This window comes from Cyprinodon variegatus, unplaced genomic scaffold, assembly GCF_000732505.1.
Source record: "Cyprinodon variegatus isolate N-32 unplaced genomic scaffold, C_variegatus-1.0 Scaffold16, whole genome shotgun sequence".
In the NCBI taxonomy this organism is placed as follows: domain Eukaryota; kingdom Metazoa; phylum Chordata; class Actinopteri; order Cyprinodontiformes; family Cyprinodontidae; genus Cyprinodon; species Cyprinodon variegatus.
In genome coordinates, this window is record NW_015150469.1 from 608,232 (window position 1) to 632,669 (window position 24,438).

Sequence of the window (24,438 nt, forward strand, 5' to 3'; positions counted from 1 at the left end):
TAAGAAACAATAAAGAAATTTCTTAGTGGTTTACTTTTAAATGGGAAATACATCATTTATTCACTTTCATGTCAAAAATGAAAAATAAAGTGAGAAAAGAGTGAACATGAGGCACCTGGAAACACTAACCAGAGATAATGATAAAGTTCAACCTTTGGACAGCCAAAACCAGGCATCATTACTCATCGTCTGAGTGAAAAGAAATTAAAGTAAAATTACCATGTTAAGAATGAGTTTACAAAGTGAAGATTTATAGGATGAGCTATCCAAGTTAGACCAGAAGCTTTGAGGTCTAAAAAGTAAACAACCTAAATAGGGATCCAAAGATCTCGGCAAGCCAACTCTGGCTAAAGTGCAGCTTACAACTAAACCTCTTATTCCCAAACCTGGCGTTCAGATCAGCATTGTTAGTCCGATGTGCATGAGCGTCAGTGTGTTGTTTACTTTTACAAGCAGATTATAAATAACTAGAATAACTAGAATCTAGTCGAGGTTACTTAATAGGTCATTCAAATCAAGGGTAAAACCAATTAATGATTATTAGTTAAATTATTATAGCTTAAACCTGCTTACTCACCAGGGTTCTTTAGTCTTCTATCCAAGGTTAGACTTCTGGACTGGCTGTTAAAATCTAGTTTTCTTTCACCCATTTAATAATAAGACTATGTTTATCAGCAGAGTTATTAACGATCACCAAAGAAAAATGTCTGTGTTCTTCAATTGGTAACCAAAAGGGGTGGATCTGGCTCTGAGTGATAGATCATTCACTTTATAAATTATAACAGACTACCACGGGTGTAATAATCCTTATTACTGTATTATTATATCTAATAACTATGCAAACACTACACACTACTGAAACTAAGCACAAGGTAAATGATAGACACATCCCCCATTTTATTAGACTAAGTTTAAAAGGTCTCTAAGGAATGTTCAAAACAGTGGCCAGACCAGTGCGGCACAGTTTCAGTGCCTCACAGCGGCACCTTGGCAAACAGCAGTAGGTTTCAGACTGTTCTGTTGGTGACAAACAAGTTTTGATCAGGTGAAAAACTGGATAGTTTTCCTCATCTTCCTCAGCGGGCATGTTTGCAATGAAAAACACTGCGTTCAGCTTGGTTTGAGCCACAGGAAGACAGTAAAAATCCCCAGTAATTATTAAACTTCTGAGGAGAGGTGGCCACAAAACACTTCTTTAGCTGAAGACCAGCGTTTCATGCCTATCAGACTATACTCTCCTTACTTTAAGAAGTAAGGAGAGTATTGTAATCCATTAACATAAGCAAGGTATTAAGCATTTACAAAAAACATGCATTCTGTATTTTGTGATGATTTAAGCAATGCACACCTCTTTTGACAAATTGCTTTTTGTGTCCTTTAGGTGACTCCAATAGCTGGACCCCCAGAGGGCGGCACTCGGGTGACCATCCATGGTACAAACCTTGGTCTTGCATTCTCAGACATGGTGGACAACGTGGAGGTGGCAGGTGTCAGATGCAGCCCTGTGGAGGAAGGTTACATCATTGCTGAACAGTAAGTCACAAAACAAGGATAATTAGCTAATGGGCTTTTTGCTTTGAGTTTCAGACTCAAGACATTTTACAAGAAAAACAAAACATACAAATTGGTCTCTGTCTGGCTGGCTCCTTACAGCCGATTACATTTGGTGACTTTACAGCAATCCCTTTACTTAACATATTTCAAAATGTTTGCATTTTTGCTCTAACCTCTTTTTCTCAATAAAAATGTATTTTACTATATTGTTAAAAAAATGAATATTCAACAATTATTTAAAATTGCAGATTTGATCATGGTAATATTATAATTATTAGAAATGTTAATTTCACTGCCAGGCTGCTGCTCATTTACTGTTTCAAGACTGTAAAAAAATAAATTTCGTTTCATATGCACTCTGTGTTTACAAAATGACATTAAAGTTGTCTGAGTCTAAGTTTAGGTAGAAATCGGATTATTAAATACGGTGTGAAGTAAAGTGTCAGTATTCGCAGAAATATCTTGTTCCTTCATTCCTGAACTGCCAATTTCTCTTAACCACACTTTGGTTTCTCAGTCTTTCCTTTTTAACTCAGACTGATTTTTGAACTTAATGGTTGTTCTGTAATGTTTGATCTCCTAAGAAATCTTTTTAGCTTTTGAGCTTCAGCTGACAGGGACAACAGAAAAAAATATATATATTTGTGTTTATTTCTTACTGTTTCTTATAACTTCCCATCAAAGTGTGCAACCTCATATTTCTAAGCCTACTGTTTTCACCTAATTTTACAATCATTATTATAACCTTTTAATACCAAGAAAGACATATTTTTTCTGTGGAAATCTTCATTTTCCAGCTAACCATACACAGCACGACTTGTCCGGCAACATATCACATTATCCTCTCCAGTCTAAGTTGAAATACTGGAAGATGATGTCCTATTTTTGAAAATGAGAATATCTATCATAAAATCTAACATCCATCTCTTTGCACTTTTCTACCGGACTGTCTCAACCCATCCGTCTGCAGGGAATTAGATCTAATCTAGCAGAAAATCTCTAGGCTTCAGACTAGGCGGATTTTCAGTGCCTCTCAGCCTTTTTTTTTTTTTATCATAGTTAATTGTTTTTGTCCAGTTTGTTTACCTCATTTCTGAAATCCAATTCCTGTTTTGAGATATATGAATTTATGCATATAATTATGAGATATTGATCTAAATAGACACCTAAACTATGTCCATGACAACTACAAAACAGTATCTGCCTAAGTTGCTTTTATCTTCTGGCTCACATGATGCATAATAAATTAATTAGAATTCAGTCGTGATCTTAATACTCAATTGATCAGATTTTTGTTATTAAAGTTTTCTGTTCAAAACAGCAAATGCTTGCTTGTAGGCTACTACCTGAGGTAATCAGAAAAATAATATTATATTATAGCCTGTTTCCACAGAGAGTTAAGCAAACTCCAACGTTTTCAGGATTTATAACGTCGTCCGTGTTACAGTCATTTTTAAAACCAACCGTTAACGGTCATTTTACACAACATCTAGCTTTCAGTTTTTAGAAACAATTTATAACCTGGAACAGCTAAGAATTCAATCGATATGTGCACAAAGAGACTGCAAGTTGCTTTCCTTTAATGAAGACTGGAACTGTTCCAAGGAGCGTGTTTCGGAGTTTGCAGTTAGACCCCTGCAGGACGGTAACCCATTTCTCTCAATGTTTCTAATTCAGTCAGCAACAATCCCACAACAGCTGTGTGTGTTTACTTGTGTTTACGTCCCTAATTGCCCCATGCTGAGTGTACATCACATTAAATCCTGTCCCACTCACCCTGAACTAATGAAACATGGCCCACAACTCACAACTCACCCATCATCTTGCTCCTGGCTAAACATGCAGTCTTTTGTTGACTCAGAAACCAAATGCCTTTCGGCTATTAAATATCTTTAGGTGTTTCAGGTCTCACACAGGATACATAAGGAAATGCACTGTAGCTTGAATCGAATTTTGAAACGTGCGCTGGTAATTTTCACATTAGAAATAATTAAGTTGCCTCTAGTTTTCGAGTTTTATTACATTTCTTGAAAAGATGCTTTAGAAAAAAAACACACAACTTCAACCCCAGTTTTCAAGCAGTTATAAGGAATACAATCTTAAAAATAGATACTGTTTTAATAGTCTGTGATAATTTATACAGTGAACAATCTATCACTGAGAGCCAGATCCATTTTTTATTTCAAAATCACGGCTTGTGCCCCAATTAAAATACGTAACAGTGACACACTATTATGTTGATGAAATTATCGTTTTATTTTAACTTTATTAAGTAGATCACAGATCCTAAGAACCTTTGATTAGAGGTCAGTGACTTCCTGTCCCCTGTCACAGATATTTATGTCTCTTCAAAATGAAAAATATAAGAACCAGTGCCTTTCAAGTAAGATAGATGTCAACTTATCTTAATAAGTGAGAAAATATCTGAAAGAAATTAACTCAGCAATCTCACACTGAGGATACATGCAGCGACAGTGGGGAGGAAAATTCGGTTTTAACATGAGAAAACTGCCAACCTTACCAGGCTCATTATGAGCAGCCTTCTGTGTGATCCATAAATATATCTTGTGTTAGATGGTATTCACTGTATGGTAGTCATCCACAGCAATCTGTCAAATACAATTCCTTTGTGGTGAACATGCATGGTATCAAGATCTTACTGGAAAAGATTTTACTATTCCTTTTTTTTCTAAAAAAAAATATATATATACAAATAAATTAAAGGTAAATTTTTTTTCAACAATTTACAGAGGGAAAATATTGCTTCACTTAAAATGACTTTCTACATGTTGTAATCTTGGTTACTTTTAAGTTTTAAGAGGACTGTAAACACATTTAGGGAATCAAAAGTGGAGCAAATATTCCCATAGGATTTTTCTGTGTAGTAAAACTGTTTTACTCGCTCACTTCAGTGGATGGTTAAAGTAATTCATAATCATTTATTTGACATAGTGTCATGTCGTACTGTGAGAGTGAGATAACACACACGCAGCTGACTGAATGAACGCACATTCCCATCCACACATACAGACTCTCAGAGGAGACTTTAACCCTAATTCTTCCCTTGGCCTACTTCTGCCCTCAGAATGGGAGCAGCTAACCATTGCTTACTCATACTCCCGCTGATATGCTGTGGTACAGTAGAAAATGACAATTATAAACACAGATCTACACATTTCTATAAGTTTTCGGCCATTTTTTTGTATGTTAACATGAGAATATACAGTATCGGCGGTACATTTTAAATCATATAGAATTATGATGAGCACCATGTCTAAAGCTGTGGACTGGCCAGCTGTGATTAAAATTCACATTGTGCCACTTGGCCTAAGGGGACAATTTGTCAGTAGCATGCTGATCTGACAGCGCTTTAATCTAAATGGGGGCAGGCAAGGAAATTCCTTTGCAATGTGTAGAGTATATATATTTATATATATATATTTTTATAAAACCCTTAAGGTCTTTAGTGGAACTATGAAAGAGTTGGGTTGATGTCTTGATGTGGAGATCATAGCTGCTTATTTATAGTCATCTTCAAATTTAAGGTGTTTCTTTCTATGTTTAATGCAGTCACCAGGCCTTTTATTATAGTCTGGACAAGAAAAGAAAAAAATAACATTCATATTTATATTTTATACTTTCTTTTCACGAATTTGGATTAGTGGGGGAAAGCCACTTTTCCTTTGAAGAAAAATATCGACTGTCTCTTCAGCAGTTGTTTTTTTTTTTTTTGTTCTTTAGAAACTTTCGTCTTCTGCTGCATAGATATAAGACCCCGAATCCTCATTAGGAGGAAATTCTCCTATCAGGATGTATCAGGGACTTAAAAATATTTCAACCAATCTACAGCTTACGAAGTGCCAATAATAAAGCAGCGATTTGCATTAAAGAAGTGAGTGGGTGTTTGAGCCTTTGCGGACCCGTAGGAGGAAAAAAATCATCTCCTTTAGCCACTTTCCGCCACATTCCTGCAGCAACCCCCCAGTCATTTGTTTTAATTCAGGTAATCGGCACTGGAGAAGCAATACATCTGCTGTTTCATCAGCTCCACCCTACCAAGCCCTGCCATCTGCTTCGCCACACACTCTGTCTCCCTTTGCAAACTGTGATTGCTCCTTGTTCTTTATTACTGCCTGGCACCAGCGATCGATAGAAATACTCACTTTATTATGTTATTTGATCTAGTCACCTGCTGCGCTGCTTGTCACCTGATCATACCCTATGATAGAGCGGTATTGATCCTGCTGCATGATTTGCATTAATGTCGCACCACTAGCATTACAGCAGAGCTGCCTGGGGGGGCCGGAACGTTGGTTGGCCAAGGTACCTTAATCTGATTGGAGTTTCGATGTTATAACACAGGAAGAAGATCATCGGGCTCATTATTGTGCAGTCAAGGGGGTCCTGGTCGATACCTGGATGTGTCCCCATAATGAAATACATAAAACAATAGAAGGAGATTGCGATTACTCTAGAAGATTAATCAATATCAAGCAGAGAAGAGCTTTGATTAGTTTCTCAAACTTGTGAAGCAACATGCCAACATGAGTGTGACATTTTAAGTCATGCATGTATGATTTTCACAGTGCTTTGCAAAGTATTTACCTACATCAAGGCATTGCCATATTTTGTTATTTTGGAATCAAAGATTTAGGCACTTAATTGTAAGTGTTATTAAATTTAATTAAATAGAAGGAAAACAGGAATTTCTGACAATTCCTGCAATATATTTCTTGTGTTTATATTAGATTTTGGTAAATATCAAATTTGGAATCTTTTTCCTTTGACCATGACTTAGAGTTCTGGTCCTGTTGGAAGGGGAACGTTTTTGGGCCTGTAACAGAATCCCCAAGCATGAGGCTGCCATTGCCTTATTTTTCTATGGGCATGTTGTGTCATCATGCTGTGCCATGTCCATTTTTTTCTAACAGTGTTTTCCATAGGCCAAATGTTTTGTCTCAATCAAATACAGCAACTTCCTTCCAATCTCCACTATATGATTTATGGCAAACTACATATGAGAAATCATATCATTCTCTTGCAACAATGCATTTCTGCCTGCCTTATGTATTCATGGGACTGAGGGCTGTTGTCGGTGTAGATGGACCTACTTCTTAATAGGATAGAGAAAACAGTGTTGTGTGTCCAAAGCATTGGGCTTTGCTGTGTAACTTAGGGGTATCAGAGTAAATATGGTATCAGAGTAAATAGGACATAAATCAAATTCACTGCAAACTATTTTGACTTCTATTGTTAAGGGAGAGTCAGTGACAAAATGCAAGCTTAAACTCATCCTGGAGGAGTTTCTAAAAGTCAGTGACTCAATGCAGTCAGCTGGTTTTACTTATATAGAAATATTTTTTACCAATCTGACAGTATGATCTGCTTAAATTGTCCTTATAAAGTTCCTTGAGATTACATGTTTTATGATTGGTGCTATATAAATAAACTGAATAGAATTTAATTATTGAAAACTCATTTTTTACCTTCCAAGTCCCTGCCGTGTCCTAATTTGTTTTTGTCTAAGATCATAGAAAAATCGAAAGAATATTGTCATAGTGTAAGCCCTACAAATTGTGGAAAAGCCAAAGGATTTCGAATACCTTTAGAAGGCCCTGCATGCATGGGAGGTTCTCTATTACCAGTCAGTCCCTTTAAAATATGTTTGATCACACGTTTGTCCTAATGTTCATTTTTCTTGTTTTGTTTTTTTTTTCTCTGATAGGATTGTGTGCGAGATGTCTCCCGCTCCGGTGGATAGTCGACCAGGCCCCGTTCAGCTGTGCGTGGGTGAATGCAAACCAGAACTCAAGGCTCGCTCCTCCCAGCTCTACTCCTTTGTGGTATGTCTGCATTAAAACTAAGCAACTTTCCTGTAAGTAAATACTTTATTGTGTTAAACAGTACATAAAAAACACATAAAAGTGCATATAGGCTGCAGTCAGCAAAACTTGAGTAAAGCAGATTTGTATAGAAGTGCTGTAGATATTTAGAAAGCCAAAAAAGGGGACTTCTGCCAAAGGAAATTGCAAATTAGTTGTTTAAAGGCCACTGATGAAGCAGGGTTGTTTTTGTTGTCATGCCAACCACCGGTGTAATTAGGCAGCTGCATGTTTACATATAAGTTAGTTCTGAAATAGCATTCCTTGACTGACAGCAAAAGGTTTTAAAGAGGTCCTTATTAGAATTTTTGATGGTCCATGGTTGGTGATGCTCCTGCTCTTTATTTATTAGCACCCTGTGAGGTTAGTATCACCTCATAAATATTTTCATAAAGACTTTTTTACCCATATTTTTCCAGTGTTGCAAGTCAATTTGCTTTCCACATCCCACCAGCTGAGCTACAGCATTACTCAGTACCTATGAATAAAATATTCTTACATAGAAGTGTGTTTGCATAGAAGGCAGAGTTGTTCAGGGATTACAGGGATCTTTTAAACTGTGCAAGCAATAGATGTTTCAAACTGAGAAAAACAAAAACATTGGTAAGTTCTTAAGCTGTTTGTCTCGCAAACCCTTGTCGGACAGATACCTGCTGATGAAACAATTTAATTAGTTTTCACTGATATACTGATTTATAAATATGTAAAAACAAAAGTCTTGTGTTAAATTATCCTGATAATTACAGTATATAGATGTGGAAATGAACATATATTAGATGCTTAGCAATTTATAGAGAGCTTCGTCATCTTCTGTTGTGCGTATTTCTATACTGTAACAAGGACCACACATGTAAGCACATCACTCTGTCCTCAGAGCCTTTTTTGAGCTAAGAGATATTGCATTATTTTCAGTGCAACACTATTTCTCACGATATGTCATATAATGTGCTTTTGTCCAGAGAACACAAGCACAAGACATTTCTCATTTGATCCACGGCCATTTCATACATAAAACCCTTTTAGGATCCATCTGGAGGGAACATCTGGTTGGATTGTGTGACATGTTTTTTTCCAAGTCAGTCTGGATCAACTATAGCTGTGCTGATGAAAGAGGCAAAACTGTTTCCCATGCAGTGCCCCCCCGAGGACTCTGTGCCTTTGTGAAGTGCTTGCAAAACATTAGAATTTTTCCACATTTTGCCAAATTGCTACCAATAATGTCATGATATGTTATTGAGATTTTATTTAATAGACCTTCATGGTTTAGTGTACGCTCATGTATGAGAAGAAAAACATGCATTTTTTGGGGGGGAAATATAACAAATGTTCAATGCATTAGTATTGCTTCTATAAGCTTTGCATGTCTACAGAGGAATCTATGGACCTCTCTTCTTTGCAAACTACTTTCAATCTGATTTTATAGAGATAGAGAGCATCTCCACAACTGCTTCCATCATTTTTTCGTGCTGTGAAATCGTTTCAGATTGATGTGGAGTATTAGTTCTCCATCTTCTATGGTGGAGAAAAAAGGACTACAATCATGTCTCATCTAAACAGAGTGTCTTTCTAAATCCCTTTTTTTTTTTTTGCTATGTACCCTATATCTTTTCTGACTGACATCAAAGTTCAGATGGCTTCGTTTCAACAATGGCTTTCTCCCTGCCACTCCTCCACAAAGAAGATTTGTAGAGTGAATGGCTAGTAGCTGTCTAGTCAATAGATTCTTCACCCTAAGGGCTATGAATATCTTTTCAAGGCAATGTAAACATTCAAAAACAAACAATGATCCAAGGTTTTTAGGGATGGCCTTTAGGCACTGCAATTTCCACCATCTCTCCAGAATTTGCACTATAGATGTTCTTAGCATACTGAAATGCAAGTGCAGTAGGATTTTGCCTCTTTGCATCTAGATTTTTGTTTTAATTTAGACTCATGAGAAGCAAGCACCCAATCGTAGGTAGCTTAAAAAGTTTTGGATAAACCCAATTTACCACCATTTATAGCTTGACACATATCCCATTCAGATATAATTTTGCTGTATAAGAATCTGCAGTTTTATGTGATCCTAAAGAAAATTGAGGGATTGCAATACTTTACCAATTCATGCATCAAACCACATGTTTCATGAGTCTGTGATGCAATTGGAAATTGGCCAGTATTTGTTGCCACTACTTTTAGGCCTCTCAACTTCTGTACATCTGATTACCACTTGGGCTGGGCCAATAATTGCATTTGCAATACAATTGCAATTTAGGAAAATCCATCCATCCATCCATTTTCTGTCACGCTTATCCCAAGCGGGGTTGCAAGGGGTGCTGGTGCCTATCTCTAGCTGCCTACGGGCGAGAGGCAGGGTATACCCTGGACAGGTCACCAGTCCATCGCAGGGCAACACATTTAGGAAAATGCAATTTTCAAATCGTAGAGGTACTCAATTTTTTGTCACAATACATTTAACACGAGTAAGCCCTTTAGGTGGCAGTAATATGAGTATGTGAGTAAAAGTGAGTATGCAGTCGCATAGAAGGGAACAGATGGTTGCAGCTAGCACCTAAAGTTATGTATTATAGTAAAAGTAGGAAATTTTTCATGCAAATGTTACAGTGAAGTCCTGCACGATTGGGTTCTGGACAAGCAGGCTTTCAGGGTAAGGTAAAGAAAAATTTAAATATATGTTGAAAAAAATTGAAATTTTGATTTTCGGCAAAATTGTGCAGCCCTAATTCTCACAATTTTATGTCAAGTTTGTTAAATAGTGACCATATGAACTGTTTTGGGTGCTAAAACAGGATTTAATTGGTTGGCAAGCATGATAAATAAACAAAGAACTTTGTGGAATTGTAAATTAATTTTTTTTGCCATCTATCCTTTGACTCAGACATTTCCTGCATCTTTTATCTCATTCCCAACCTGCACCAAGCAGAATGTCTCCGATCCCATTTACACTCTATCACACCTCCACAATTAGCTTTCTCGTAACAATTAACAGCTTTTTGTAATTAGCTGCGTTGTTCTAACAGCACCTGGTTTGATTCTTTTTTCGAGCAGTTAGCTGTATCATAGAGGACGTATCAGTTCTTGGCGTATCAGTTGTTGGTTTCACCGTGTGAAACTTTTCAATTCCTCCGGTTCTTTACACAACTGAAAACTCTTACACAACTGAAAGAGGTCACAATTGAGATGGTTTTTGTTTAAGCAGGAATCCTGACACTAAATGGTTATTAACCATAACCATAACTAGTTATGGACACTAAACTGTCCATTAATAGGGTCAAGAATTGAAGTCAGATGTTTGAGAAGGTAGAAATGTGTTCATTTCTCTATGAACACGTGTTCAAGTGTAAGTGTGCACTACTCTCATGTCCCATATGACGAGCTGTCTACGTGGATATTTCTCCATCTGTCTGTATGATGGCAACGTAGCTGCTTGCTGCTGTAAACACTAGTTATTTTCAGAGCATCTTTAAAAAGCTTCACTCAGACACAACTCTACAGAGCTCAACATGCTGTAGTTGGATCTCTCAGGGATTCTAAGAGCTCCTAGTTTTATCCTCTTTCTTTTTTTCCCCCCACTAGCACTGCGCTTGGCTGCCATCAGCCTGGCAACATGAATAACCATAATTTGCTTGGGATCTGTTATAATATATAAAGTTGTCAAGTGTTACCACAGGGATGCCTTTCTGTTGACTCTTGACAGTACCTATCCCTTAATCTGTCGGTTGGTGTCTTACTTCTGTGCTTTTCCGTGGCTTTAAATGGCTCTCAGGCCTGTTTTAACCACTTTCTCTCTTTGCATCTGTCTGTTTTTGTAGACTCCAACCATCACAGGCCTGTCCCCGAGCAGAGGCCCAGAGTCTGGGGGCACCAAAGTCACCATAATGGGAGAAAATCTTGGTGCCGGCAGCAGTGTCAACGTTCAGTTTGGGAACCAGACGTGCGAGTTCTTTGGGTGAGACTTTCCACTAACTTCCAAATCTAACATAGCTTTCCTTTGATGGACATTAAAAGTTTCATTTTCATTTTCCTTTGAAGGATAGTGGGGATAACAGGATTTACTCTGGTCCATATCTTAGCCCTATATAGATATGGACCAGATTGTATGTGAAGAACATCTTCATAGAAATCTTGCATAAAGTCAAAATTTGTGATACAACTGGTGAAGATAGTATTTTATATAAATACCATATTCTCATATTATACATTTCAGAAAAAGACAATACTAATTACGTAATCCATCTATCACTGGGACATGAACATTAAACATGCATATATTTTAGTTACTTGCCTCTCTGCTTAATTGTCATCTATTCCTCCATGCATAGATAAAAAAATAACATAACAAAAGCCTGGATGTAAACCTCCTACCATCAAAAATATAGACATTTGACAAGTTTGTCATTAAACCAAAATAATGTCTAAGAAAGCAGCTCATGTCCTCTGACATGATACAGTAAGTATAGTGGAGGGTGTGTGATGCCATAGATCTTTTTCCTTTTGGTTGAAACCTTGTTATAGTGGACGGCTACACTAACTCGTTTAAAAATCTAAATTTTTCAAATCTAAATATATATAGAAACATGGCCTCTAGATAAAAATGTTTCACCATTAGGAAAGGACCTAAAGAGTGAGTTGAAGAGATTAATATCTTGAAGAGAAGCCAGGACTCTTAATGGTGTAGATTTTGTGCAAAGTGGAATGGTCACAGATTTTTCTCTGTATGTGACAACTTTAATATATGTGAAGACAAGATGCCAATAACTCTTTTTATTTTTAATAACCGCATCAATTCATGGAACTTTGTCACATGTTAATGGCCTGTGAATCAAAAAGGAAGGTTAAAGGTTGTGTTTTTAAGTAAAGTCCTGCTGTGTGAGATCAGGCTGCTGCATTGCACATTAATTTAGTTTCAGACTTTTTAAAGTTCTTTCATCAGGTGTTCCTGGTACTGTGGTCAGAGCTGCACATGGCTTGCTGTGAGCAATTTCAAGTTTTTTTTTTCTTTTAACTATGAATCATTGCCATTATATAAGACACATTAATTCTCATCTCTTCCCCTATTTTCATTTTCTTTTACTGAGAATTCCCTTAAGGAAAGTCTTCCTCCCTTCTGCTGTCAGAAAATACAGCAAATCTTAATCAAACCTTTGAATAATAGCTGCAAGAAAACCCTTTACTCATTTCCATCCACTCCCATTCTTCTCATTATCTTCCCATTGGTCTATTTATGCCCCCCACCCCAACCCAACATCAGTTTTTATTTTCTCCCTCTCATACTTGCCTCTCTCCTTTCCTCACCATCCTTGTTTTCATAACTCAAGATACTCCCACATGCCCTCTTTTTTACATTTCACTCCTGAAGGAGCCTATTTTAAGCCCTGCAACAGTAATGTGACTATGATGTTGTGAGGCTCAGGAGTTAGGGCATTTTTAATGAGATATGGGGTTAATTGGTGGTTTGTGCTACTGCATGGGAGGAAGAGGAGGGTGGGGCAATGTGCAATGTCCCTACTGCTAATGAACTGATACAGATTCAGAGGGTGTGCAGGTAGATAATGGAGTGCTGGGAAAGTATATTGTCAAAAGACATGCAAGTGTTGGAGTTACTAAGTGTGTGCATGGGCTGCAGCTTTGCTCACGCTGTGTTGTTATTCAGGTAATTACAGAACATGGCTGGTGTAACAAATTGCAAGATATACTCAGTTGCTGTTGCCTTTTGCTTATGTAAATTGAATTATGTTGATGGTAATATAGCTTTTTACAGGTTTACCATATTTTTTTTCTAACCCATGCACCGATGTACCATGGCTTGCAGACTTGCACTTCAATGATACCGATCTAAATTTGTTTGTTTGTTCCTTGCTTTTTTTTTAGACGGACCATGAAGGAGATAATCTGTTACTCAGCACCGTCGATGTCGGGGGTCGGCTTGGTTCAGATCAGTGTGAGCGTGGATAATGCGCAAATCAGGGAGAGCCTCACCTTTGAGTACATAGAGGACCCCACTGTCCAGCGAATCGAACCAGACTGGAGCATTGCAAGGTAACCCAAATTACACCTTACATAAATTACCTTAATCCTCACATTCACTAAAAGGGGTTAAAAATTTCACCTTCATCAAGTTCAGTTAAGGTCAGCAGCAGGAAGCAGACAGGAGTCAATACTACACCTCCAGTTTCTGTACAGGTTTTTTTTTTTCCAATTTGTCTGGATCTGATAGAAAAGACCCAACAAACAGATTGAAGAGGCTTGAGGTTAAAGTTTGAGATTCAACCGTGAAATCAATTCATCTGTGGAAATGTTTTCTTTTATGGCTTTAACATTGGAGATAAATAAAGTAAGAAATTAATCCATCTTAGAGTTCAATATAGTATATCTTCTATAGAACATAACCCTTAACCTGAACGCAAAGCATATAAGGTGCTTTAAGTAGGTGTTAAAGTTCATGCGCTTTGAAATTTTCCACATCTTTTCACTCTATATGCAAAGTTAAATGGATGTTACTGAGATTTATGGATATTATTGGGATCAACACCAGATTTTTAATAATCAAAAGGTGAAAAAAATTGTTTTCAACATTATGTGCAAAAGAAATCTGAAAAGAATGCAACACATTTGCATACAGCACCATGAGTCAATCCTCCGCTGTTGCAGTCAAAGGTGCAATTCTTTTGCGGCGTGGGTTAACCATCTTTGAACATATACTGTAGAGACTATACATTTTTCCTGTTCTTTTAACACACCAACATACTTTGATGTTAAAGCGATCTATTGTAGGAGTTTTTGAGTGCTTTTATTAATCCTCCTAGAATAAAAACATCTACCCATCATAGGTTTTTTGCAGCCTGAAACAGGCTTACTTAAAGAGTGGATTAGTATTTTTTTTCCTTTCATCTTCCTATTAGTTTAAAAAACTTCCCTGTACCTAAAAAATTTAAAACAAATAAAGTAAGAAAAAACACCCAGCATGTTACCACCAGCTTGAAGTGTTTATATAGATGGACAGTCTAATTTCCCACAGCTGGTAGGGCCTGATCTTTAAAAGGTTTGCTTGTAAAACATGTGCAAACTTGTTTGCGGGTGAAAAGTGGATCGTGATGCAAGGTGTAAAGAAATTTGTGTGAGCCTCTATGAATATGCAGATCATATTCTAATGAATTCTAATGTTTACAGTATAATTTGCTGTACAGTAAATCTTAGCGAAGATCAGCAAAAAGTCAATGTTTCTAAAAAAAAATTTGACTGGAATATAATCTATATAATTGTTTTGTTTTGTTTTTTTACTTTTGTTTGTAGCACTTATTTAAAATGCACCTTAAATAATTGTCATCATTATTGTCAAATGTGATGACTACTGTGGCTTAGAACATCATCTTTCTTTAATGGCCACTCTCAAACTGCCTGTCACACATTAAATAAACTGATAAGTTTGTTTGGGATGACATTTTAATTTATACTGTTTTCATTTGCCAACAAAATCTTTTTACATCACTTACAATACGCTGTTCTTTTATGACCAGGTACAAAAAGTTTCAATTTATTTACGAGTACCAAATCAACAGAGACTGTATACAAAGGCACAACATACATTTTTTTTATTGTAAAAACAATTAAAAACTATTTATGATTGGTGATATAAAATTATGCTATGTATGTGACACTTGACACTTCACATAAAATTTCTGTGAAATACATTAAAATTGGGGATTACAACATAGCAGAATGTACAAAATGGTGAACAGATGTTTCCAGGTAAAGAGTCCCCGTCTTCTAAATGATTCCCTATTGCCTTTTGGGCCCACGAGTGAAGCACAAGGTGTTCTTTTTTCAGGCTGAACATTTTTAACTCCTCTGTTATAAACCCTGAGCAGCCACTTCTTCTGAATATGCTTGAGCTTTCTTTGTATTTTAAACTCTATTCTGTGCCAGTTGATGGTTACAACTGGAATTTGTTAAAATTCATCCCCAATCATCCTTCACACCAGAGGCCATTACCTCCAAAAAAAAAATTAACAATGGGATTCCTTTTGATACAGTAATTTTCATCTGACTGGGAACATTTTGAAGATGTACATCGAGGTTAGAAAGTTTTTCTAAAAAATGTCTATAAACTATTTAGTTTCCCCTTTTTTTTCCTCAGCCTTTTTTGCCTAAAGAACCCAGTCAAGAAGATTACTAAGAATCAATTTACAAGATGATTTTCTTTTTTACATTTTACAATATAAATAATTTTCTTTCTTTTTTTTCACAGTGGCCACACTCCTCTGACTGTGACAGGAACCAATCTGGATGTTGTTCAGGAGCCCAGAATCAGGGTGAAGTACAGTGGCCGGGAGTCCGTCAACGTAAGATCCATTTAACCAATCTATGGAGGACTCAGTCCTTTACACAGAGTTTGGGGACCTGCATGTCTCTCTACATCCAAATTCCTCTCTATCCACTTCCAAAATAGAATTCACTAGTACTACAAAAAGCATTTCTAAAGATTAGGGGCTTATTCATATTAAAACATCAAATTTACTGCCTTGGGTCTTTAAGGAAACTGTTGCTTTTATAGGACATTAACAAATATTGCAAGGTTAATTTTACTTATTTGCTCCTATTAGATTAGTAAAAGACCCTAGATATAAAGCAAAAATAAGATGTCAGCCTACTACTAAATTTAACATCCAATTGTGCCAGTTTGACCCCAAAGGTGATGGGAGGGTTAACCATGAACCTGTGTATTTAACAGCAAATGTCTACAGTATCTACTAATATGCAAACTGTATTAATGTGGAACAGTTCAGTCAAACAAGGTCCAAGTGGATGCTGGCAGAAAAAGCAAAGCGATGCTTAGCTTTGGAAAAGTGTGCCAGCTCTCAGTGGCCCCTCTAGCTCTCTTTTGCGTGTTTGACTTCTGTTTCAACCGTGTCTTCTTAAGCAATGAGCATGTGACTGATACAGCTGGTAGTAAGAGTGATCTGCATGCAGTATTCATTCAACACTTTTAATCCGTCCATCCATTTTCTACCACTTATCTGGGTCAGGGTCGTTGAGGCAGCAGCATAATCATAGCTTTTCAAACCTTCTCCTTCTTTTATTCCTCTGGGGGTTCTTGGCTTTCCAAAGTCAGTCAAGTGACATAATCTCTCCAGCATGTCCTCAGTGTGTCTCCTTGTTGCCTGTGGCTTTAACATAATACCTGGAAGGTGTCCAGGAGGCTTCATAGCCAGATATGCAAACCAACTTATCTTCTTTTTTCTTTTTTTCTACTGCGGTGGCACTATTTTGGGAGCTCTGATGATAACCTTCAGTAAAGATTTATGCAACAGGATCCAAAACAGATTAATAAAACATGAAAATTTATACAGACAGGTATAAATAGTAAAACATATTGATTGTTACTATAATAATGTTATTTACAGCATTTATTTACTGTCCTATTTTTTAACATAGACTTCTGGCAAAAATGGTAGATTAATTAACACCTGCTGAATTTAGCTGTGGTTTCCCAGCTGCACAGAAAATTATCTGTAAGAAATATCAGTTTCTTACATCTGTAAGAACTATGAACTATGATTCTTAACCATAGTTTCCAGTCGGTTTCTTTTTCTCAGCTGGAAGAAGCTGAGGTTTTGTTACTTGTAAGCATGTAAAGCGTATAGAAGCCCATGTTCAGCCAGCTGACCAGCAGTTGGTGAGGATGAGGCAGTGTCATATTACTGTACATACTCCACATATTTCTCAATTCAAAAATTTTGAATGGAGAAAGCTTCCTGGAGGGGAAGCGAAACATCTTCAAATCTTGGAAACCAAGTCCAGTGGATTGTTTTTTACTTTTACGGAATGACTATGACCTGGATGACTGAGAATCTTCATCAGCAAGAAGCTGTTCAGTTTAACTGCTTTAGTCTGATAAAATGTAGACCAAGCTGCATATGAACACTGACACTGTAACACAATAGAAAGGGATTTTAAGACATTTAAGACAGTATAGTAGAACTTTTTCAGTGAAGGAGCTGGCTGACAGCAGAGAGTAGGTGTGAGGTCGGTTTGTGGGAAAATGTTGGAGGTGTCCATGATCGGGGGCAAGGAGACTCTTAATAGCATTCAACGGAAGATTAACTGCAATCAGAAGCCTTTGGTCAGCATATAGAGCGCTTGTATAATCAAAGTCTTAGCTGCAGGAAATCGTTACAAATTACATTTGATCCCTAGTCCTAGGGGCCCTTGTTTAATTAAGAGGATGGGATCTCCTTGCTGTAATTTGAGGCAAGGTGGGCAGAACAAGAGTGAGGAGAGTCAAACATTAAATTGGATACAAATAATGCTGTTGGCTTCTTAGGTCGGTTGAAATGTACGGCGTATGGCTTACTGAGACTCCAAAGCAACAGACCTGGTGTGAACATGGTTCCAGGTATGCACCCAGCCAGCTCTATATATTCCATTATTACCACAAACACAATCTGTATTGACCTGTTTGTAGCTGCATACCAACATGCAGGTACTGAAAGCGTTCTGTCTCATTAACCTCTTTCATGAAGCAATCTGAATCTCATGCTTCATTTATAGAATAGCTTAGTACACATTTATGCCCATGTGCACACATAAATCGGTTGAGTACACATTTTGTCCCGTTTGCCTTTCTATTTTCTACATTTTCAGCATCCTAACTTCAGGTTTATACATTCTAAAACCAGTCAAAGATATATTTTATTTTAACAAAATAGTCCGGTTGTTTTCTTTTAAAGGATAATGTTGGTTTCTGAGACCTAAATAGTATTAAAGTTACAAAAAGAGGTATTTTTTGTTATATTTTTTAAGGAGAAGAAGCAACACTTGATAAGTAAGTGTGAAGGCCTGTTGAAGTCGGATTCGATTGGTGTGGGTGATGGGCTGTGGGCTGCATCAGCAACTAAAGCTTTGAAAGGAAGGGCTTGCTTTCTGCTTCGCCATGTCTCATCGAAATAAGTATCTTTCTAGAAGAGGCTTTTGTTATCCTAACGTTGTGATTGTCTTCAGAGAATATATTAATTTTAATTATGAATGGCAGTGTTAACTAATCCTTCATTGTATCGACCTACCTTGTCTCCAATTTCTTTTTTGTTGCAGCTGGAAGACAAAAAAAAACAAAAAAACATTCCTTTGCAGTGAGAGCTGCACCCTGTCAGCTATATTCTTCAAATGATCATCTGTCTGCCAACCAATTTCTTCTCTACAATCTCATTCTTTTCACCTAAACAAACTCAGTAAGAAACCATCAAAGGGGGGAAAGTGCCAATTTTCTGGGTAAAATGTGCCATATCTGTCAGAAGATCCACAAAAGCAACATCTATCATGATCTTAATTAAAGCCTAAAGGTTTTGTTTTTTTCTGTTATAATACAGTTGTTTCTTCCAGAAGGATCTCATTGACGTAATTTGCTGTATATAAGATGTCTAGGCTTAGCTAGTGATCGGCCTGTCTGGTACATTTACAATCTTTGCTGATTATAGAAATATCACAGGGTAGATGCGCTTAGACAAAGAGCATACAGGTAACAAGCTTTTTATTTTTTTATTTAATTTTATAATTTTTTAGTGTCCTGTCTGGCAATGTGGCAATAAGAATAATTGTCTTGATTCCAAAAAGAGCCCAACAGATTTTACTTTCCCAAGTGGAGCAGTAGGGCTATCGCCATAGTCAACTGCTTGATTTATGCATATAAATAGCTTTTCTATAATTATGCAGGGATTTTTACAGATTATATGGAGACTGCAATGTTAGTAGAACAGGAAAGGAAAAACGAAAAGAGGGGAAAAAAAGGAGAAAAGGTGAAAGAAAGAGGAGGTAAAAGGGAGATAACGATGAAACATCTTCAGTCTGCTTCATCACCTGCAGAGAGATGTAAAAAGAACAGCACAACCAATGGACATGGTAAAAGACATACAATAAAAAAGTGGTATTACTTTCTAGTATTTTTTAGTATTTAAGGAGTTTTTGGTTAGAAGGATCTTAATGTCATCTCTGCTTTGCTTATCATTAAACAGAGATAAACCAGTGTCCAAACCACTGGAATATTGCTCAAACCACCGTAGGTCTTTTCTGTTTTTTTTACCTTTTTTCTATTTTTTGTTCAAGCAGTAAAACACAAGTAGAGGGTCCAGAATGTTATAGTATATCTATCTAGTATTGATTTGCCAACCAAACATTTTATTTCAATTCTTACTGAGTTCCCAGAATGTAAATCTAGTCACCTTAACTTTCTCTATAAGGACCACAGCTTCTGGACCATGAAAACAGTAAACCCATTTGAAGGTTCACTAAGTGCTGGGATCTTCTTAAATTTTCAAACATTTCTCATGTCCTATCTTCTCCAGATTGCAAAAAAAAGTGAATTCATGCCTGTCAAAACCAGATGACAGTGATTTGCATCTCTTTTATGTCAGGCTTTTCTCTCTGCAGCCACACACATATCGGTTTTCTTTTAGAATGTAAAGTTAATTACTCTGGCTGTAGTTACAAAGAGTGGCTTACAAAAGTTAATTTGTAGTTAATAAATTGTGCAAATGCATTGAAAGGTGGTGGCAGGATCATATCTAGGGATACTTTTTTTGGGAATAAGTCAAAGTTTTGTTGTATTTACAGCCGTTTTTTTTTTTTTTATATATTTGATTATAAGAAATCTGCATATTTATTGAACTACTCCCCAACCAAAGTGAAAGGAAGCAGGAGTATATTTTGATCTAAAGCATTACAGTGTAGCTGTCAAAATGTTTAAAGTCAGTGCCTGCAGGAGGCTGAACCTCCACATAATTCTCTAGTTTTCCTGCCACTAACAGTTTCTTTCCTATATATATATATATATATATATATATATATATATATATATATATATATATATATATATATATGTATATATATGCGTGCAATAATTAGTTCAACAACTTTCATTATTGCTCTATTTGTTTTGGATCTTTTTAATGAAATTGTAGGAAAATATGTTGTATTTAGAGATTGTAAATGTAACTAATCAGTAAAATGTTGATGAATCCTTTCACAGGGAAGTGTAGATATGCTATATGCTATGCATTGGCTCAGAGATCCTAAGATGTGTTCATAACTGTTGACCCAACTGTTTTTCTGTCAAACTTTCTAGGCTACCAAATAGCTTGCAAATGGTACTCACCCTTCGTATTCTCCTAAATATTCAGCCCCACAAAGTAATCTGCCTTCTCTTAACACATCCTTCACTCTAAGTGGACTAACTTCCAGCTACTTTGTGCTTCTTCTGTTCTTCTCTCAGAAAAGCAAATTAAAACAGATAGCTATTAATGTGTTTGAAATGGGGTTTAGTCAATCTTCCCGGCATTACTGGATAAAACCAATCTGACCTAAATGGCTGCAGTTCTGTATTTTCAACAGTTTGAAAAGATGCCTCAGGAAAAGTGTTTGTACAACTCATTCTAAAAAAATGGATCCGTGCTGAAATTAACTAATGTTCTACCGAAAAAAAAGCTGGGGAATTAACTACCAGAAAAATAGGTCTAGAAGTATAGGACTAACCAAGCACAGAAACATACTAAGTCAAACTAAATCAAATATTAGCATCTAGATGACCTTTGACTTTGTTATCCTCTCACACCTCCCTGCTCATAGCTCCACACCAGCTCTTTCCTTCCTCCTCTATATCTCTGCTACACTGACCAGGGACCTTTGGCTGATTGAGGGGGCTGCAGCCACACTGTAGATCATTGTAATGCATTCAGCCAGAGGGGTTGAAGTGGTGCTGCCTTAAAACAGCCAGGCTGTGTCCAACAGTGGAGGAGGAAGACAGATGAGGCAGACATTCCCAATTATTTTCCTCTTACTGCTGACCTCCATTCACCTTATCAATTCTCTTCATCACTTTATCAACTACATGTAGCCTCTGAGTCTGACTTGCTTAAAGGAATAGGTGTAACTGTAGAATTTGACTTGGTTGCTTTATAGATTGACATTTATTGTGTTGTTATGTAGAAAGACAGATACATGTTAAAGATTTTTTTTTTATCAAATAATCTTTGTGATATTTTTGGTCGACGGAACTAGAGATGAAATGATCAGAATTTTGTGACCACTTCCAGTACTTTGTAAAACTGTTTGGTTCAGATTTTTCTTTATTCTATGAGAAGACATATGAACAGCATTTCTAATACTTTTTAAAAACCTTTCTGCCTTGAATGCTCATTAATTATTCATGTTAGGAGCAGATGAGATGTAGAGCTGCTCTGATGTCAGAGAGCTGGTGTAGTAATGATAAGGTTCCCATACTAAGCAAACTTTGGCATCGTACACTATGATTAGCAGAGCTAGAAAACGAGTTTTTTCTTTAAATAATTAATATTCTTAACTTTATTTTTTGTTCTTACATGCTTTTATATACAACTTTTTTTTTTTTATAATTTCCCTGTCCCAGCTTTTATATGTTTAAAAAGGGCCTTATTCTGTGTTTTGGATTTTTTTATTGACAGTGCTGCGTTTTTTATTATTATTATAAACAGGATCCATGCTCTGTGAGACCACATAGAATTTGGCTGATACAATTGGTAAAATTTCTAAATCTGAATTAAGTTGCACACTTAAAAAAAAACAAAGGCTTATGATGTCTTTTACAACTGATAAGTAATGATAGACAATGTCTGAGCAAAATTCCTAAAGTAAATTCTGAATTTTAGTTTGAAGCATTTTAGCTTCACTAGACAATTAAGGAATGCAGATTAGTAAAGTTAGTCATGTGTGTCATTTAATTATGATTATAGAAAATGCCACTAAAATACTTAAATTTTTATTATGTGAAATCTAATTCAATGATCATGTAAAATTATGAAAAAATACTTAGGAATGAACATTAAACCATATAATTTCATACCATAATAAAATATTGATTCATGAAAGATGGAAATAAAAATAGCGATATAGGGTTATATAGTAAAGGGATTTTTCAATATTTAGCTGAATGTGAAACACTGGGTAACAAAAAAAGCAATTGTTGTCAAAAAAACAAATGTTTTGATTACATCTCTGACACTTATTATACAGTATTAAAAAATGGTTTAGCAGCTAATAGGAAAGTGCAACAAAGAAAGGATCCAGTATTTTGCTAAATCTGAAACAAAGTAATAATAAAAACCTAAGGATTTTTCAAAGAAACACGTCATAGATCAATTTCTAACATTATTCCATTTTCTAACTCTGTTGTCTTATTGCAAAGAAAGCTCTTGGGACTGTGTAAAGAGTTGACTTTGCACGACTTACATCAATTTGAAATGCTTGGATAATAAAAAGTGTTTTTTCACAAACATATGTTTTTGACTTATTAGTAAATAATTCAATAAAATAAAATAATATTATTTTGTCTGAGATAAACAGCTTTAATAAAATACTTCCCTGGATGCCTAGTGTCACCAATTAGCTTCATACCCAAATTTGCACTAATTTAATTTAAAATCTTAGAGCAAAAAATACAAAAAATAAACTTTTTGTACAACTAAGTATAAACTCAGGGATAAGGGGTTGAAATAAATACAGTTTCCACTGAAAGAGCTAAAATCTCACCTCTTCTTATGGATTAAATTTAAATAATGAAGTCATTGTCATAACAGCTAACTTTATGCTCTCTTTTTCTGCACTAGGCCTTACAACTTCCACATGGAAGAAAATGATACAAATAAACCCAGATGATTTCTTTAAATGGGGAATTCTCTCTTTGAAATGAAATGTTTTGAGTTTCTTTTTAGGCCATCATAAATTAAGTGAAGGCCAGCTACACCCTACTACTGGTTGGATCTTTAGTGGTAACAGCTCATAATATTGTCCTCAGTGTTCATGTTTGTGCTCCTGTGCTTTAAATTTAGCTCTTCCTTGTCGCTTCCTAAATGTAACGTAGTGTTCCATTTTCTGCAACCAGTCCCACAGTGCCATAAGCAGCCTGTCTATTTTCATCACTCTTCCCTTTGGATTTACACTCTAACAGCTCTAGAAACCATCCTACATGATGATGGCTGCAGTTTTTTGACTCCTGACAGGATTCAGTGAACGCAAAAGATTTTTGGAAAAAATTGGAAAGAGGACAAGGACAGTAGAGGGGAAAAAAAAAAAAAAGCCCAGTATCCCTCTCCGGCAGAGCAGATGGTAGTCGGAGCTTTAGTTGACTTGCAAATGTCCTGCTGTTCCAATGTTACAGTCACGAGGATCCTGTCGGAGCATCTGGGCTCGTCTATACAACATGTCACTATGCCAACAGCGAGAATGAAGCTGATGAACCAGAGGATTTTCAGCCGTTAAACCTCCAATGTCTCTTTACTCATCAAAATAAGACACTCGCCTACTGACTCATTTGCCCTGTTTGAGTGTCCTGTAACATAAAGTCCTCACACCATATGTGCAAAAAACAGTAACACCGACTTGGATGGCCTTATGAACATCACTTGAAAGCTTTGCTAATGATATAGTCCATTATAAGAATTAGAACTGAAAGTCATTTCTGAGCAGCCTTCTTTGTTCTGGCAGTGAACTAAAAAAAGAGAGATGAATGTCTTATAGCTCTGGAACAATGTGGTTCAGATTACATTAATTGCTCCTGGTACACTGCAAAGTAGTGTCCATGCATGCAAAAGCTGGTGTAAAATCCTGATTAACTTTGATCTCTTCTCATAACTTTTCACTTGTTAATGTGATTTCACAGAACCAAAAACTTGCTGAGAGTGCGTCAGGAGCCCTATCTGGCTCTGGGATCTATTTTTAAAAATAGCATATCTTTCTCGCTCTCCTCATGCGCTTCTGCAAATATTCCAGCTTGTAAAAGTGGGAAGCAGAAATATAAAAATGCCAAGTCCAGGGAAAGTAATTTCCAACAAGTGAGAGCTGGTTGGTGCAGTTACACCTTCAACTGAGCTGTAAGCTTATGAAATGAGGGCAAGACATGTGAAGGAGTTGTGCTAAGATGCTTAAAGATCTAGTTCAATAATGGAAGCTTCATCATGAATGATAAAATAAAAATAAA

General features: G+C 36.4%; 1 protein-coding gene across 2 annotated transcripts in view; it reads left to right on the plus strand.

Moving 5' to 3' along the window:
* The window catches only part of LOC107091891 (plexin-A2-like), a 252,833-nt gene that overhangs the window by 183,206 nt on the left and 45,189 nt on the right, over positions 1–24,438 (plus strand). For both annotated transcript variants that reach the window (XM_015386090.1, XM_015386101.1), the window contains exons 13-17: positions 1,382–1,533; positions 7,280–7,397; positions 11,249–11,385; positions 13,308–13,475; positions 15,685–15,778. In XM_015386090.1, coding sequence (XP_015241576.1) covers positions 1,382–1,533; positions 7,280–7,397; positions 11,249–11,385; positions 13,308–13,475; positions 15,685–15,778 — 669 coding nt within the window. The remainder of the gene's footprint in view (positions 1–1,381; positions 1,534–7,279; positions 7,398–11,248; positions 11,386–13,307; positions 13,476–15,684; positions 15,779–24,438) is intronic.